The sequence below is a fragment of the Eubalaena glacialis genome, chromosome 13 (genome assembly GCF_028564815.1).
Source record: "Eubalaena glacialis isolate mEubGla1 chromosome 13, mEubGla1.1.hap2.+ XY, whole genome shotgun sequence".
NCBI lineage: Eukaryota > Metazoa > Chordata > Mammalia > Artiodactyla > Balaenidae > Eubalaena > Eubalaena glacialis.
Genome location: NC_083728.1, coordinates 72,245,841 through 72,264,538, shown reverse-complemented (window position 1 = coordinate 72,264,538; position 18,698 = coordinate 72,245,841). Strand labels below are relative to the sequence as shown.

Below are 18,698 nucleotides of genomic sequence, written 5' to 3'. Positions count from 1 at the left end.
AGGTTAACTCCAGAATACTTACAATCTGTTAACACAAACATATCCACAGACGAAAATTACCCAGAGGATAATATGATATCATCCACTCTTGAAACAAACGAGAAATGTCCATCATCCATATAGCCCCGTCCCCAGTGATACAGAAATTGCCTCGTAGAGTTGAAGCTGTTTCTGTAGGATTATCCTATAAAACTAATAATTAATATTATTTTGAATGTGACTCTTCTGTTCAGTTGGATTTTTAAATATTTAAGGAGAAAGAAAAGTTTGGTGTTTTTGAGAATCCTTAGAATGAAGAGGAGCAAGCATGGGAAATAGGGATAAAAGTCTAGCATTGAGCCAGCCCAATAATCAGAAAGGTAAACTGTAATTACAAAGACTAGGCATGCTGCCATCCTGAGAATTTTCTTAGATTGGTCACAAAATAAATATTGCAGGCGCTCAGAGGAGAAGGCTAAATAAGTCTTTTGCTAATTGGTTAATATCTAAACACTTGCAGGAAAAAAGAGAAGTCAATACTCAGATTTAAAAGAAAGTACCTAATGAGTCAAGAGAGAGGGTTTTTTTTGTGTTTGTTTTGTATTTGGTTTCGTTTTACACAAAAGTAGAGAATTGATTCTGTAAGTTTAACAGGAAGAAAAAGGAAGTATTTTTACATTATGTAAAATCCACTGACAGTTAGAACCTGGGCCTTTGATTATACTGAGGTAAACTTTTCTCTAATTTGTATACTGTAATTAGAGATGAAAGTATGTTTGCAAACAGTAAGGAGCTTGGGAGAAAGAAAATTACTTAAGCTCACTGCACCATTCTCTGTCTCTCTCACTCCTTACATGAAGGGAAACCACTAATCAGATTTCAGGAAAATTATTGGGTACTGATTTACAGCGGAGAGGATTAATGATATTAAGAGGGCTGTCTTCTTTCTAGGGCCCCCTTCCTCTTACCTTCACGGGGTTGGAGCAGTGATCTAGCCTGGGGGGACCAGCGTGCCCTTCTCTAATAAGCATTTGGGTATTTCTTCAGTTCCCTGTCTGAGGGATTACTGTTCAGGACAATAAATCTCTCAAGAAAAGGCCGAATACCTATCCTAGGTGTATTTTGTGGCAAATAGAGATAGTTACCAAGCACTTTTGAGAAATAAATAGAAAATGAGACGTTATTTAATAAGTCTCTTACCACATAATGTGTAAAAAGGCAAAATGGTCGGTTAGGTAGAACTCGAATGCCAATATCTCCTTCTTGTCCAGGTGGTAGAACATTGCCATTTACATCTAAAATCTAGAGTGAAACAGAATAATTTATTTAAGAGAATTTTTATTTAATGCCACATCTGAAATCTTTGCTTTGCATGTTTTGTTTTGTTTTTTGCCATTTAAGAATGCAGACTTCAGAAAATTTTTAAGTATACTTCAAATTCCTAAGAGAAATGTATTTATTTAAATTCTTACTGCAAAATATATTGTAAAATGCAGGTTAGCAAAATGTGAAAGAAGAATAAAATTTTTCTTTAATTCTATCATCCAACAATAATCACATTTTGGTAATATCCTTTGAGATGATATAGACAGAAAAAAATAGAATCACTTTATAATATTAGTGTTTTGCAACCTGCTTTTATCATTTAGCAATATATCGTAATTGTCTTTTCCTTTCAAATAAATATTTCATTACTGGTTTTCAAACTTTGTGAAACAAACAAAATCTTACTTCAGAAGCCCAATATGAGTAAGCAGGAAAAGGGGAATGGTCTCTGGCTGAGACAGTGGTGGGTAATCCGAAGCCTTGCTCTCTTATCCTCTCGTGTTCTCTGAAGTACCTAATAGTAGCTAGCATCCTAAATAATAAATGCTAATGCTCTAACTACTTTATATGTACTATCTTCCTTAGTCCTTATAATAGCCATATCTGGTTAGGAGTATTATTATGCTCATTTTGTATATGAGGAAACTGGGGGGCAGAGAGTTTACGTAGCGCCACAGTGCATGATTGAGCTGGAATTCAAATCTCAGCAATCACACTCTAGATCCTATACTTTTCATCATTATACTTCTCTGTGGAATCTCTCCAGGGAGTTCAATCCATTTTCTAAAAATCCAAATAAACATTTCTCAGATTGATTGCTCATCTCATATACCAGATTTTGCTCTTACCTTTAGCTGTTTCTAAATATGAAAACTCTACTCTGCTTTTATATACACCCTTCAAACCTGAGATGTAGCTTGTTGGAAAATAAGGATATGATATTTATCTGGCCTTTTCCAGAAGGAAAAGCGCTTATGTCCCTAATGAGAAACTTGAAAGGCATTCTAAATGTTAACTTATTTTTAAATTCTTGCAAATAAAAAAGTATAAATTCCCACCCAGTCATCTAAAGAATTATTTGGTTTCAGGTATCAAGAAGAGATATGTTAAGAGTTCTAATTACTTAACACAGACTACTATTTAATAGATGGGAAAATAGATAAAATATTCTTTCTCTGGGGAGAATCTAATTCCTTATTGTTCAAGGGGGTCCTAGAATGTTTAAACATGAAAATTATGAGCTTTGATCTTTGAAGTTGCAAAACTCTGATATCCAGCTGGTTAGAGTACATCCCCGGATGTCAGAATGTCACTAAAGATGCTCTTAGCTAGGTAGGGAGGGGCCCAATAATAAAAGCCCATGGGAAAGAGTTAAAAATGAAGGTGGCTGCATGAGGGAATTGCAAAGCAAAACTACAGTGAGATGCCATCTCACACCTATTAGTATGGCTACTATCAAAAAACCAAAATAACAAGTGTTGGCAAAGATGTGGAGGAATTAGAACCCTTGTGCACTATTGGTGGGAATGTAAAATGTGGAAAAACAGTATGGCAGTTTCTCAAAAACTTAAAAATAAGATTACCATATGTATAAATGATTCACTTTGCTGTACACCTGAAACTAACACAACATTGTAAATCAACTGTACTCCAATAAAAATTAAAAATAAAATAAAATTACCATATAATCCAGCAACTCCACTTCTGGGTATATACTCAAAAGAATCAAAAGCAGGGTCTCAAAGAGATATTTGTATACCCATGTTCATCACAGCATTATTCACAATAGCTAAAATATGGAAGCAACCCAAGCACTCATCAATAGACGAATGAACAAGCAAAATGTGGTATATATATATATATATATATATATACAATGGAATATTATTCAACCTTAAAAGAAAGGAAATTCTGACACATGCTACAACACTGATGAACTTTGAGGACATTATGCTAAATGTAATAAGCCAGTTACAAAAAGACAAATACTGTATGATTCCACTGATACATAGTACTTAGAGTAGTCAAAATCATAGAGGCAGAAAGTAGAATGGTGATTGTGAGGGACAGGTGGGAAGAGGAATTGAGGAGTCATTGTTCAATGGATATAGAGTTTCAGTTTTACAGTATGAAAAGAATTATGGAGATGGATAGTGGTGACACCTGCACAACATTATTTAATGTGGTATTATTTAATACCACTGAATTGTGTACTTATAAATGGTAAAAATGGTAAATTTTAAGTTATCTGTCTTTTACCACAATAAAAAGAAATTCGGATAAATAAGTGAAAGTGGAGATGCTCATTGGGGATGTACTGTTCCTCTTGGCCACACAATTTTTGCATTCAAAGATAGTTGCTCCAATAAATCACTGGGCTTAAATGAGTGGGGAACTGGTGGTACATTGCAGTTGGGATGGCTGTGAGTACAGCTATGCCTGTGAGACTCTGATAGCCATGCATGTTGGGAATTGTCATCAAGAGAAAACATCTGTGTGAAATGCCAACTTTTGATTACTTGTAATGCAGATATGATAATGCTTAATTATCAGTATTTCTTTCTCTGACCTAAGGCAGCCTATTAACCAATGAACTATTGTTAAGTCTTTTTACAGAATGTAACCAATGCTGCTCTACCATCTCTTCTTAGAAAAGTTTTTCAAAGGAAAGGAATTCCAGGGAGAGGTGAATAATAACAGCGCCTATATTTTGGACCTTTATTATGTGCCAAGCACTTTGCTATGCTCTTTAGAAATATTACCTCATTAATCCTCACTAGAAACCTATGAAATCAGTTCTGTTATTATTAGGGTTACCAACCATCTTGATTTGCCCGTGACTAAGGCAGGGGGTGTATCCTCAGGATGTACTACTTTCAGGGCTAAAACTAAATAAGTCTCAGGCAAACTGGGACAAGTTCACCCTGGTCCCTGTTTTACAAATAAGGAAACAGACTTTAACAGCTTAACCAAAGATACTCAGCTAGTGAATAGCAGAGCCAGACCAAAACCATCAGGCAATCCTACCTTTAGACAAGTTTCCGTAGCAAAGTGAAAGTGAGGGAAAGGAACCAGCATCTGGTTTATTCCATAAACAGTGACGTCAGCAATCAATCTCATCTAAACTTTCTCAAACTTACCTGATTATAAGAATTACCTGAATTACAAAGCTACAGTAATCAAGACAGTTTGGTACTGGCACAAAAACAGAAATATAGATCAATGGAACAGGATAGAAAGCCCAGAGATAAGCCCACGCACATATGGTCACCTTATCTTTGATAAAGGAGGCAAGCATATACAGTGGAGAAAAGATAGCCTCTTCAATAAGTGGTGCTGGGAAAATTGGACAGGTACATGTAAAAGTATGAAATTAGAACACTCCCTGACACCATACACAAAAATAAACTCAAAATGGATTAAAGACCTAAGTGTAAGGCCAGACACTATCAAACTCTTAGAGGAAAACATAGGCAGAACACTCTATGACATAAGTCACAGCAAGATCCTTTTTGACCCAGCTCCTAGAGAAATGGAAATAAAAACACAAATAAACAAATGGGACCTAATGAAACTTAAAAGCTTTTGCACAGCAAAGGAAACCATAAACAAGACCAAAAGACAACCCTCAGAATGGGAGAAAATATTTGCAAATGAAGCAACTGACAAAGGATTAATCTCCAAGATTTACAAGCAGCTCATGCAGCTCAATAACAAAAAAACGAACAACCCAATCCAAAAATGGGCAGAAGACCTAAATAGACATTTCTCCAAAGAAGATATACAGATTGCCAACAGACACATGAAAGAATGCTCAACATCATTAATCATTAGAGAAATGCAAATCAAAACTACAATGAGGTATCATCTCACACCGGTCAGAATGGCCATCATCAAAAAATCTAGAAACAATAAATGCTGGAGAGGGTGTGGAGAAAAGGGAACCCTCTTGCACTGTTGGTGGGAATGTAAATTGATACAGCCACTATGGAGAACAGTATGGAGGTTCCTTAAAAAACTAAAAATAGAACTACCATACGACCCAGCAATCCCACTACTGGGCATATACCCTGAGAAAACCATAATTCAGAAAGAGTCATGTACCAAAATATTCATTGCAGCTCTGTTTACAATAGCCAGGACATGGAAGCAACCTAGGTGTCCATCATCGGATGAATGGATAAAGAAGATGTGGCACATATATACAATGGAATATTACTCAGCCATAAAAAGAAATGAAATGGAGGTATTTGTAATGAGGTGGATGGAGTTAGAGTCTGTCATACAGAGTGAAGTAAGTCAGAAAGAGAAAAAGAAATACAGTATGCTAACACATATATATGGAATCTAAGGGAAAAAAAGGTCATGAAGAACCTAGTGGCAAGATGGGAATAAAGACACAGACCTACTAGAGAATGGACTTGAGGATATGGGGAGGGGGAGGGGTGAGATGTGACAGGGTGAGAGAGTGTCATGGACATATATACACTACCAAATGTAAAATAGATAGCTAGTGGGAAGCAGCCGCATAGCACAGGGAGATCAGCTCGGTGCTTTGTGACCACCTAGAGGGGTGGGATAGGGAGGGTGGGAGGGAGGGAGATGCAAGAGGGAAGAGATACGGGAACATATGTATATGTATAACTGATTCACTTTGTTATAAAGCAGAAGCTAACACACCATTGTAAAGCAATTATACTTCAATAAAGATGTTTAAAAAAAAAAAAAAGTCTATGCCACAATTATGAGTGGCAATTTGATGGAAGAGGTTCTGATGTTAAAATACATTTGACATCTTTTTCCTAAAAAAAAAAAAAAAAAGAATTACCTGAGGTGTTATTTAAAACACAGATTTCAGCATCCCACCCTAAATTTATTGAATCAGGCTCTCTAGAGAAGGAGCCTGAGAATTTGTATTTTTGACAAGTACCCATGTAATTCTTTATGATCAGATAAGCTTGGGAAACATTGGTCTAATCTACAACTAACCCTCAGTTAAGATTGATTCTAAGGTCTCTGTAAACTCATCCATTTTGTGTTTTTGTTGCTATTGTTTTCTTTTATGTATTAGTGTAAGTTCCTTTGGCTATACTTAGCTTTGGCTGGGTTGATCCGAGAACAAGTCTAACCCTGTACAAAGTGTGCTGATGGGATAATAGGATGCCCCCTAGGGATCAAGTGATGAAAATGGCAGTGGTTACATGACAGCCAGGAACTGGCCAGGCAGGCTTAGGAAGAGAGAGAGAACGCTGCAACCATTGTAAACTGTAGCCTCTTTTGGCCTACTTGACCCTTTTAGGAGGTCTGGAGCTCCCTAACCAGAAGGGGCAGTGTGGTGTCACAGTTAAGAGTATGGATACTGGAACCAGATTCCTTGGGATTGAATCTCAGCACTAGCAGCTACTAGCTATGTGACCTTGGGTGAGTCTTTAACATCTCTGGGCGTCATCTGTAAAACGGTTCTAATATTGCCATGTCTCTCATAGGTTCCTTCTGGAAATTAATATTTATAAAATGCTTAGAACTATTTGGCATAAGAACTGCTTTTGAGAGAAAAAAGAGACAAACTAACATTTCTAACCCATTTCCATCTTTATATGGAAGTTAAGATATCATAGAAGTAACATAATCATCACCAAAACTAGGAATGTAAGGGAGTAGAAGTGGGGTAGGTGGTAAACAGATTGGGTTGTTAAATATTTTCCTGGGAAGGGATGTACAAACCTTAACATCAAAAGCAGGAGAAGGCTTCCCATTGAGCCAGGCTTAATTTTCATTCCCTTAAAATTTCCACAGATTAGTGCCTAGTTAAGAAGAAGAAAGAGTAAAGTAACATTGCAAATAACTTAAATTTATTCATTCATCCACCATGCATTCATTCAACAAATATTTATTCAGAACTTACTGCGAATCAGGCTCAAAATCAAACAAATTCTATGCTCTCATGAAGTATAGAGATAGACACTAAACAAATATAATAAAGTTATAACACTAAGTAAATTTATAATTGCTAAAATATCCATATTTATGAAAACATTTGTACTCATATTTGCATGATACTTGTTATGCTGTTTCTATTTAATAAATTCATCAATTTTGTTTTTATTTTATTTTTGGTATTCTAATTTTTGACCAGGTACTACTTTCTCATGGTTCATAAATTGAAGCATTATAAAAAGACACACTGAAAAATTTCTTTCAGGCTTTCCCTTATCTGCTCCATTTTATCCCTCCCTTTCCTACATAATAACCACTTTTGTTATTATGTCATTCATTTCCTCTAGAATTTCTTCTTATTTCTACGAGCTCTTTAGAGAAACCTTTTTAGAGTGTGCTTGTCAAGGAGTTGTCCAGCAAACTTAATATTTCAAGTAACAAGGAGCTCAGCATTTTCTATTTTTGAGGTAGCCCTAAGAAATTTCCTCACTACATAAGGGGAGATCTTTTTGTAGATCTAGCATTTTTTAATTAAAAAAAATTTTTAATGCCCTGGCCCTGATCAATTATATAGTGGCTTTCCTCAGTGAATGGCTATTTAAACTGTATCTGTTACAGAGCTTTTTTGCAACTATCTTCCCTCAAGTTTTTTTTTTTTTAACTGTTCTTCTAATCACGCCACTCCCTCCCTATCCCTCAACCACAAAGATATAATAAACACTTTGGTTTTTATTCATCTGACTGAGTTGAGTCCAGCCCTGTCTTTTCACTGACGTCTGTGTACCGTTTCAGTCTGTCCATATCCTTCGTGGATATCCAGACCTGTCCTGTTTCTCCATTGTTCAGTCACTTCAGAGTTGATTGATTCCCCAGCACTTACACAGTGCTTTAAGCTTTTGAACTTATAGTTTCTCAGAAGACAGATAACGAGTTAAATTTAGGAGGAAAATGGAGAAAAAATGGAAATTAGGATTATTTCTAGTGAAATTTCATACAAAGTGTTTTAGTTTTTCCCCCAACTCCCTTCTCCAATACAAAATAAACAAACCATTCTACCATAAAATGACTCCCGAAACACCAGTTTTTTTTTTTTTCTTTTTCTCCCTTTTATTTGGGGCGGGGGGTGGGGGCGGGGGCGTGATTTGTTGCAGAGAAAAGCCGTGCCATCCCTAGGGAAGGTACCACATAATATGTTAAATCAGTGATGAAAGGTTTACCAATTGTCTGGTTAAATTGTGGAGTATTTATACAATAGAACACTCTACAGTTGTTAAGAAAAAAGAAGAAGCTCCTGGATTGTACTGTCCATAGCACTTTTTGTTAGGATAGAAATTTCTATGCTGAGCTGTCCACTATTGTATCCTCTAGCCCTGTGTGGCTGTTGAGCACTTGAAGCATGACTAGTGCAACTGAGGCCCTGAGTTTTTTTCATTGAGGTATAATTGACTTATAATGTTGTATTAGTTTTAGGTTTACAACGTTAATGATTTGATGTTTGTATATGGTGAACTGATCAGCACAAGTCTAGTTAACATCTCTTACCCTATGTGGTTACAAGACTATTTTTTCTTGTGATGAGAACTTTTAAGATCTACTCCCTTAGCAACTTCAAATATGCAACACAGTAAGTCCCCTACATACGAACCTTCAAACTGCAAACTTTCAAAGATGTGAACGTGTGTTTGCATGTCCAGTCACATAAGTTCATGTGTCTGGTATACATTGTCACGTGCATGCATCCTCTACAAGTGGTTGTGCTTTTGTGTACTTTACTGTGCAGTACTGTATAGAGAACAGTAGTACAGTATCTTTATTTCAAGCCCAGGATGTCTGGAAGCAAGCGTAAAAGCAGTGGTGATGTAGCTGGTACTACTGTACTTTTCAAGGTACTGTACTGTAAGATTAAAAATGTTTTCTTTATTTTTTGTGTTTGTTTTTTATATATTATTTGTGTGAAAAGTATTATAAACATATTACAGTACAGTACTATATAGCCAATTGTGTTAGTTGGGTACCTAGGCTAACTTCATTGGACTTACAAACAAATTGGACTTACGAACGTGCTCTCGGAATGGAATTCATTCGTGTATGTGGGGGACTTACTATACAGTATTATTAGCTATAGTCTGGAACTGAATTTTTAATTTAATTAAAATTTAAATTTAAATACCTACATGTGGCTAGTGGTTACCAAATTGGACAGCACAGTTCCAGGATATATTGTAGGTGAAGAAAGGAAGGTCAGAACTGTGTGCATATCATGTTCCCATTATAAAAGAGAGGGGGAGAACATATGCATATTGGCTTGTGCATGGATAGATCTCAGGGAGAGGGAGAACTGAGACTGAGGACAAGGTATGGAGGAAGACTTTCACTAATATATTCTTATATACCTATTGAATTTTATGTCATGTGAATTGTTTCCTGTTCAAAAATCAAATAAAGTCAATTTAAAAGTAGTGATCAATCCACACTTTCAAATGGAATCAGTAATAAAGGACATTCATCTTCTTTCCTGTTTGCTGGGATAGGGTTTTAAATAGGGGTGACATATATTTTCTCAGCTCAGGTAACAGTCATCATACAAAGGATAAACACCTTCTTATCCATAACCACTGGGCTCAGAGCTATACACTTGGCTGAACCCTCCCTTTCCTCTCCTTGCTTGAGGGAAACTGCCCTGGATATAGTAATTATCATTTACAGAATGTTAGCAAGAAGGAAGGGGAGAAGAGATTGCTAAACCCCATACCTACTGGCCTGGAGCTATGTTTTTAGGCAGAGAGATCTTTTATTTTATAAAATAAAAATATTTTATAATATTTCTTATAATATTTAAAAAATATTTTATAATATTTCTTCTTCTTCCTCTCCCCTCCTCCCACTAATGCCCATTCACCAACCTTTCTTACCTGGTCTTATCATTCTGCACAAGTATTCTATCTGCAGTTGGTGCTGAACAGAAGACTGTGATGGGAAACTTGCAAAGTGTCTGCAATTTAGAAGAAGTGGTCTTACCACAATTTTTAGTAAGTGCCTAAATGTCTATGGTCGATACAGCACAACTTAAAACATTGTTTATTCTAACGTAAACACGCTCACACCTTTCCTCTGTATATCTTTTCAGTCTTATTGATTTTACAGATGTGAAATACTTTAAATCATGTTGTCTACTCTGATTTCCGCAAGTTACTTTATTCACCAGTCCTGTCAGTGACAGTGCTAATGCATTTCTAAATGTTGACCTCTTCTGCTCTGCCTTACTTGCAAGACGGAAGTTGGCTCAAACCGTGGCAAATAATGTGCAAATACACATGCTCCCTGGATCCATGGAGAGTAAACACTACTCCATGCAGATTTTGCCCAGCCTGTGTCTGAGGTATTCCACATGACATCCAAAGGGGTCAAATCCAGCCAGAACCTGGGTAAACAAAGAATAGACTTTATATATATATATATATATATATGAAAACAAATTTAAAATACCAATAAAGGAATCATCACCTTTGTAGCACTGACACTTCAAGCTACAGTTCTGTGAGAGTACCTTCCATTTATAGATAATCCTAAACCGAAACTGCTGTGGGTGTGTCCAGTCATTTTAGGAGATCCGCTTGTTCCGCTGGTGAAGAAAATGGCCATCATCTCATTGTGTTTTGTCTTCACCCAGGTGTTGTTGTCACTGGCATGTCTATGAAGGAAGAATTACAATGATTCTGCACATTAAACACAGCATCATATTTTTTGTTTTAGTTTTGATTTTTTCTTGGCTGCACCACACAGCATGAGGGATCTTGGTTCCCCGACCAGGGATCAAACCCATGCCCCCTGCAGTGGAAGCGCAGAGTCTTAACCACCGGACCACCAGGGAAGTCCCAAACACAGCGTCACAGACTGTTACCACAGAGAAGGATTTACTCAGACCTCTTCATCTCATTGATCAGGCCCCAGTGACTTAGGGTGAATTCCAAGGTAAAAGCCATACCTCTCAGGACCTCCCTGGTGGCACAGTGGTTAAGACCCTGTGCTCCCAGTGCAGGAGGCCCGGGTTCATCCCTGGTCAGGGAACTAGATGCCACATGCATGCTGCAACTAAGAGTTCACATGCCACAACTAAGGAGCACACTGCAACTAAGACCCGGCGCAAACAAATAAATAAATATTAAAAAAAAAAAAAAGCCCTCTCTCTCTGCATCTTTTAAGGTGCTTTCCAGAAGCAAACTAAACTTTGTTGTCAATAGCCCATTTATAACAAGTTGACTTCATAGCTTTTTACTGTATAAGGAAGAGTTGAAGCAGTTTTAAAACTCAAGAATTTTATCATACCTCCAACAGAAAGAGGATTCTATGATCTTATAATCATGGATATGTGAAGAAAAATGTGATTTTTAAAAAAATGGGTATGTTAATAGAAGTCATGGCTAATGGTATAAGGCAGGGATCATCAAGCTATAGCCCACAGGCCAAATATGGCCTGCCTTCTGTTTTTGCAGATAAAGTTTTATTGGAACACAACCATGTCCATTCTTTTACATATTGTCTGTGACTGCTTTCTACACTATGACAGCAAGGATGAGTAGGTATGATAAGAGACTGCATGGCCTGCAAAGCCTATATATTTACTATCCATCCCTTTTATAAAAAACATTTGCTGACCCCTCAAAAGGATGGTTTTTCTGTTTCCCAAAAAAGAGTCTACATAATTCTGAATATAGTAAACAATAAGACTGAAGAGGATCTAAGTATCCACCTAGGGAAGGAAGGGCCTCAGTTAAAGAGAAAAAAATTTTGGCTCCAAAGGATAATTGGGCTTTGATACATGTCGTACATCAGGGCAGCTGAGGGGAGGTAAACTCTGCACATTTGAGTGTCTAAGAAGCACACAGATTTTTATTTGGGAATATTGAGCTGAGAATGAATGAATCAGAAATATCCAGCCATGAGAAATACAGAAAAGCTATTTTTAAATCCTAACAAAGATAAACCAAATGTTTAGGCTATAATTCCATAATTTTTTTCTTTAAAAAAAGTTAGTACTATAGCTGTGTACCTATCACTTCTATCATAAATATGGTTGCTCTTGAAACCTAAGGCAGGTTTAGTGTACCAGTCTCTCAGAAGCATTATACATAGCAGTTAGGAATGTGGGCTCAGAAACCAGATTGCCTAAGTTTGAAACTCAGTTCTGCCAGATCCTAGCATTTGACCTTATTCATCTGTATAATTACAGTTCCTACTCCCTAGGTTGTTGTGATATTTAAATGAGTTAATATATCTGAAGTGCTTGGATTAGTTTTTGGCACATAATCAGTGCCATATAAATGTTAGCTATTGTGCAATTATAGCATTATTTTTATTAGAACAGAATTTGGCCTTTGATAACTCAATAAATGTTAACTATTTTAGAAGAGGTAGGAACAAGTCCATAGTTGCCAGCATGCTCCAAAATCATTGAGTAAAGGTAGGAAGCTCATTCCAGAAAGGGAATTTGCTGCCACCCTAAAGCTAAAATATAACCAATACTTGGCGAGATTTCCAAGTGACCCCTGGAAGCACCCCAAAGCAGGGCTTGAACGTCAGTATAATTCAGTTTTATAATTGCATCCATTAAATATTCTTCATACTATAACCTGATAGAAATGTTACTGTCAGCAAGGGAATGATGCAGCCTACAAAGAAGGATTGACTGTGATCAGTTCCCCTGGGAGATAACAGCTCTGTGGTTGATGCTGTGATGCACCTCCTAGATCCTGCTGCAGGATTTCAAACATACTCCCTCCAGGTGCTGGGATCCTTCTTTAGATACTACCTTGACTGAAGACAGCTGCCTTGCTCAAGGTCATGCCTCCTAAGGACAGCCCATACCCAGTTACTGATCAGCATAGGACCTCTTGCTTTAGCTGGGCAGAGCTTTGAAGGGCTATCCAAACTCCAGAGATCTCCGTAGGCTGGCTGAGGGCTTTTTTGGAAGTACAATCCCACATCTTTCCCTTTCTTTCACAGGTGTTTAATGCAAGATAACTCCTCAACAAACTTCTTACACAACTAATCTCTGTCTTAGGGTGTGCTTCCTTGAGATCCCAACCTATGAAAAACACTGCCAGCTCCTTATTGCCTCAGAGCTTTGCACTATAAGTGCAGGAATAATCACCAGTTGTTCCCTTTGTCTATTGTTTTAATTTTCATTTTTCTGGTCAGTCATGGATTGACTGTCTTATCAATGTTGCGTTTCTTCTTGGGAAGCTGTTCTACAACAATTATGGCTACTCACTTCATCATCTCCTTGAGGTTCTCCCACCCCTCTCTGGGGCTCTGAGACACAATTAGCTTGCAGTGCAGATTTTCATATCTAGATGCAACACCATCTACTGCTGCAGCTAAAACATCATTGGTAATAATGCACTTTGCTTTTGAAGATTGTAGTCGGTAGAGGATGTCTTTCTGGGTCATCTGAGTGGTTCCTGGATTAAAACTGTCCCTAAAGGAGAAGAAAAGAAAATGTTTAGAAAGGATTTCCTTCACCATGTTAGGGTAATGTAGATAACTCATGTACATTCTGTATTTCTCAGAGTGAGTTAGTTGGTTTTCTAGGCAAGGTATCTGTCTTCCTTTCATTATTATGCTTTTGCCTTTCAAGGGATCTCAAAGTCTATGACCCTTTTGACCTAACATGAAAGGGTATTAAATCCTGGATAATTATCTTCTATCTGGAGACCATTCATAACATTCAGCTTGAAGAGGGTTTTGATTGAAAAGTAATATTACCCAACATTTATTTAGTACTTTGAGTGCCAGGTGCTATTTAAGTGTTTTGCATGTTTTAACATTTAATCCCTACCAAAAAACACAAAACTCAAAAGCTATTGTCAACTAAAAAGAAAATACACAACATAAAAGTTGAGAATTATGTTTTATTGGGAGGACTTGCTCAGGATGTAAGCCCAGGAGCAGCCTCTCAGATAGCTCTGAGGGACTGCTCCGGAGGGTGAAGGGAGAAGCCAGGATATATAGGGGTGGTTTTTACAACAAAAACCAGGTAGTTGGAACATCAAAAGATTACTGTTAATTAAAGAAAACCTGACATCTCAAGTTAATGAATTTAGCGCTTTTCTATGTATGGGAAGATGCAAGAGTCTGGGCTTACTGAAATCATTCCTTTGATAGGCACCTCCACCGTCTAGGGCCAAGATCCTCTTCTTTCCCATCCTGAGTTCCCTCAGGGCTTTACCATCAGGGGCAGCTACAGTGGCTGATGGCTTGATGGCCGCAACATCCTTTGTTTGCTGATATATCAGGTGGCATTCTTACTCCACCCTATAAATAATATGCCCAAGATCACTGAAGTAGCAAGTGGCAGTGCATGGACTGAACCCTGCAGCCTGACTTCAGAGCTGTACATTTAACCACTTCAGTTCAGTGCCTCTTAAAACATACATGAATATTTTATGGTTTCTTTCCAAAGAGAAGGGTTGAGGCATTTATCTCTTCTGTGCTTCTACTCCCACCTGCTGTAAATTACACTGTAAGGTGTAGTGTAATGGTTAAGAGTGTGTCCTGGAGCCAGACACTCTTAGTGCTTGGCCTTGAGCAAGACTACTTCACCTCTGGGATTCTCAGGTTCTGCATCTGTAGAATGGGGATTATAATAACACTACCTTCTTTATAGGATTATTAAGGATTAAATGAGTTAAAATGCATATAGAGCTTAGAACAGTACTGAATAAAATTTAGCTATTATTTTCTCTAAGGATTAATGGACTTTCAAGAATATATCTATATCTGAATCATATTTCTATCTCTGTCTCTATCTGTGTTCCAGATTCCACCACTCAAATTCCAGACCTTCAAGTAGGGGTGGAAGGCATTTAGTTTATAATGGTTTTTCCTCTTCCTGGTGACACAGCAGGCAAGGAAGTTTGAAGAACATATGTCTGGTCATTCCTGGACTCTTTATTTATTTAAAACTTTTTATTTATTTTTAAATTTTTGGCTGTGTTGGGTCTCCGTTGCTGCGCGCGGGCTTTCTCTAGTTGCGGTGAGCGGGGGCTACTCTTCGTTGCAGTGTGTGGGCTTCTCATTGCGGTCGCTCCTCTTGTTGCGGAGCACGGGCTCTAGGCGCCTCGGGCTTCAGTAGTTGTGGTACACAGACTCAGTAGTTGTGGCTTGCGGGCTCCCGAGCGCAGGCTCAGTAGTTGTGGTGCACGGGCTTAGTTACTCCGCGTCATGTGGGATCTTCCCGGACCAGGGATCAAACTTGTGTCCCCTGCACTGGCAGGAGGATTCTTAACCACTGTGCCACCAGGGAAGCCCCATTCCTGGACTCTTGACACTGGCTCATCTTTCCATTTTGGAAAGGACAAGTCCCTCCCATGGAGTCCTTCAAGAAACAGACAACCAGGACCAAAACACAAGGTTCTTTAGAATATCTTCCCTTTCTAAACAAAGCAATGCAGCAATTTTTATGAGGCTTTAACTCCAAGGTTATTCCTTAGAGATGTTGCACCTAGAAATAAGTAGTAAGCCTGCCATGGCCAACACCTTTCCATAATTTAAAGGCACTTACAACAAACCCACTGTTGACATTTCATGACCAAGAAGAAGTACTTTATTTAAACACATTACCCTTAGATAATTAAGTTCTGCCAATACATAATTCCTAAAATATCTTTAAAGGAATCTATTAACAGTGATCAGTCTTACCTATTAAACCCCTTCCTATCCAAATTATCATTTGGGAAGCATTACACTGTTTACTTTAAGTATAAAACAATCTTCTGGTATTGCTCTGGAGTGATGTCCTAGATGATTATGTAACAGGGAAGAGCCAATTCTGACTCCATGTTGGATCTGTTTCTTTAACTTTTGCTTTTCGTTGCTTTTGTTATTATAATCACTGTCTATAGCTGTAAGCACACATAATGGCCTGCCACAGGGAACCCTGCCCCCCGGCCTGACTGTTAAACTAAAGTGCCTTTGTTCAGCTCACAGAGAGACACTCTGACCCTGCCCACCTGTGAATGGCTGCAGAAAAGAAGAAATTAACACATCCCCTCCCCACTGCAGGCCATTCGAGGAGATGTTTTGCAAGATAAATGGCCTTTTTACTTTACTTCCTCACCTCACCCCCCTCCCTGTTCTTTAAGAGAAACTGGCATCCAGACCCCAATAAGATGGTTTTTTGGGGACCATAGTCCGCCATATTCTCCATCTGCCAGCTTTCTGAAAAAAGTCTCTATTAGTTGCCTCAACACCTCATCTCCTGATTTATTGGCCTGTCCTGCAGTGAGCAGAGCAAGCTTGGACTCAGTAACAATTATAAATACAGTGGATACCTGTATTCATTAAAAAAATATATTGAAGCCTACTATGTGGTGGACACTTTTCTAAGTGCTAAGGATACTGTAGAAAACAAATGGACAGAGGTGCCTGCCCTCATTCTAGACAGACTGGAAACACATATACAATATCAGATGATAATAAATTTGTTTAAAAAAATAAAGAATGAGCACTTTGGGTGAAGGTAGGGGCAGGAGCTGTTCTAGATAGGTTGGCTGGGGATGGCCTCTCTGAGGAGGATACCTACTAATATTTAAGTTTCATGTAAAAAAAAAAAAAGTTCAAAACTTCCAGAAATGAAATGCCCGTTTCTGTTTCACAGTTGTTATTTTGTATAAATGTATAGACATCATATATCTTTTCAAATTAGTGTTTTTATGTTCTTCAGGTAAATACCCAGAAGTGGAATAGTTGGGTCATATGGTAGTTCTAAATTTTTTGAAGAATCTCCATACTGTTTTCCATAGTAACTGCACCAATTTACAGTACCACCAACAGTGTATGAGGGTTCCTGTTTCTCCACATCCTCTCCAACATTTGTTATTCCTTGTCTTTTTGATAATAGTCATTCTAATAGGTGTACAGTGATGTCTTACTGTTGTTTTGATTTTTTAAATTAGATTTTATTGGAGTATAGCTGCTTGACAATGTTGTGTTAGCTTCTACTGCACAGCAAAATGAATCAGCCATACATATACATTTATCCTCTGCCTTTTGGATTTCCCTCCCATTTAGGACACCGCAGTGCATTAAGTAGAGTTCCCTGTGCTATACAGTATGTTCCCCTCAGTTGACTATTTTATACATGGTTATCAATAGTGTATGTGTGTCAGTCCCAATCTCCCCATTCCTCCCACCCCACCCCTTTCCCCCTTGGTATCCATACATTTGTTCTCTATGTCTGTGTCTCTATTTCTGCTTTGCAAATAAGGTCATCTATACCATTTTTTCTAGATTCCACATATATGCATTAATATATGTAGGTGTCTGCAGCTTCATTCAGATGCAGCCCATCACTGTGTCTTTTCCCTGTTATGGTTGCCCTAGATGTAGTGCCATGCTGTGGTGTGGACTAAGGGGGAGCTGGTCAGCTTGGGCTGGGGTGCACAGTGAGGTGGTCTCACAAAACCTGATAGCCACTAGGGTAGACCTCTCTCTGCCCTGCCTGTGGGCAAACCAGCACCTGTGTGCTCCTCACAAGTGGAATCCAAGCTTCTCCAGACTTTCTCTCTGTCCCAGTGGCTCTCCAAGCAGCCAGTGGGTCTTGTCTCCTCCACATAGGTCCCCAGGGCTGAGGTGCCCAGTCTGCGGCTTGACCTACTCACTCCCTAGGTCAGGTGTCTACCCAAGCAATCTCCCTTTTCCTCTAAGTTCCCTCCCAGGGGCACAGGTCCCAACCCAATCCCTTTTTTTCCCATCCTACCCAATTGTGTGCGTGTCTTTCTTACAGCCTTGGTTGTACAGGAGTCCTTCTGTCAGTTTCCAATTAGTTTTCAGTGAGAATTGTTCCACATGTAGATGTATTTTTGATGTGTTCAGGTGAGAGTTTAGTGCCATGTACACTTACTCCACCATCTTCAAGAAGTTCTCAACATTTCTTGTAAGGCAGGTGTAGTGGTGAATTCCCTCAGCTTTAGTTTGCCTGGGAAAGCGTTTATTTCTCCTTTATATCTGAAGGATAACTTTGCTGGATAGAGTATTCTTGGCTGACAGTTTTTATCTTTAAATATTTTGAGTATGTCATTTCACTCTCCTCTGGCCTGTAGAGTTTCTGCTGAGAAATCTGCTGATAGTCTAGTGGGGGTTCCTTTTAGGTTACTGTCTTTTTTCCCTGGCTGCCTTTAAAATTCTTTCTTTATCATTGACTTTTGACAGTTTTCTATAATGTGTTTTGGTTAAGGTTTTTTTGCATTGAGGTAATTAGCTTCCTGGTAATTAACTTCCTGGACTTGTACGTAATTGAGGTAATTAGCTTCCTGGACTTGTAATACAGTTCCTTCCCCAGGTTTGGGAAGTTCTAGCTATTATTTCTTTTAATAAACTCTCTGTTTGCTTCTCGCTCTCATCTCCTTATGTTGCCTTTCCTAATGGAATGAGATGGTTCTCTTAGAAATTATTCA

General features: G+C 38.2%; 1 protein-coding gene across 1 annotated transcript in view; it reads right to left on the bottom strand.

Annotated features, from left to right (window-relative positions):
• Positions 1-18,698, bottom strand: part of ACSM3 (acyl-CoA synthetase medium chain family member 3) — a 30,673-nt gene that overhangs the window by 4,108 nt on the left and 7,867 nt on the right. The window contains 10 exon segments of the mRNA XM_061209904.1: positions 61-127; positions 130-184; positions 1,180-1,281; positions 7,030-7,061; positions 7,064-7,109; positions 8,027-8,153; positions 10,155-10,234; positions 10,507-10,663; positions 10,790-10,933; positions 13,514-13,714. Coding sequence (XP_061065887.1) covers positions 61-127; positions 130-184; positions 1,180-1,281; positions 7,030-7,061; positions 7,064-7,109; positions 8,027-8,153; positions 10,155-10,234; positions 10,507-10,663; positions 10,790-10,933; positions 13,514-13,714 — 1,011 coding nt within the window.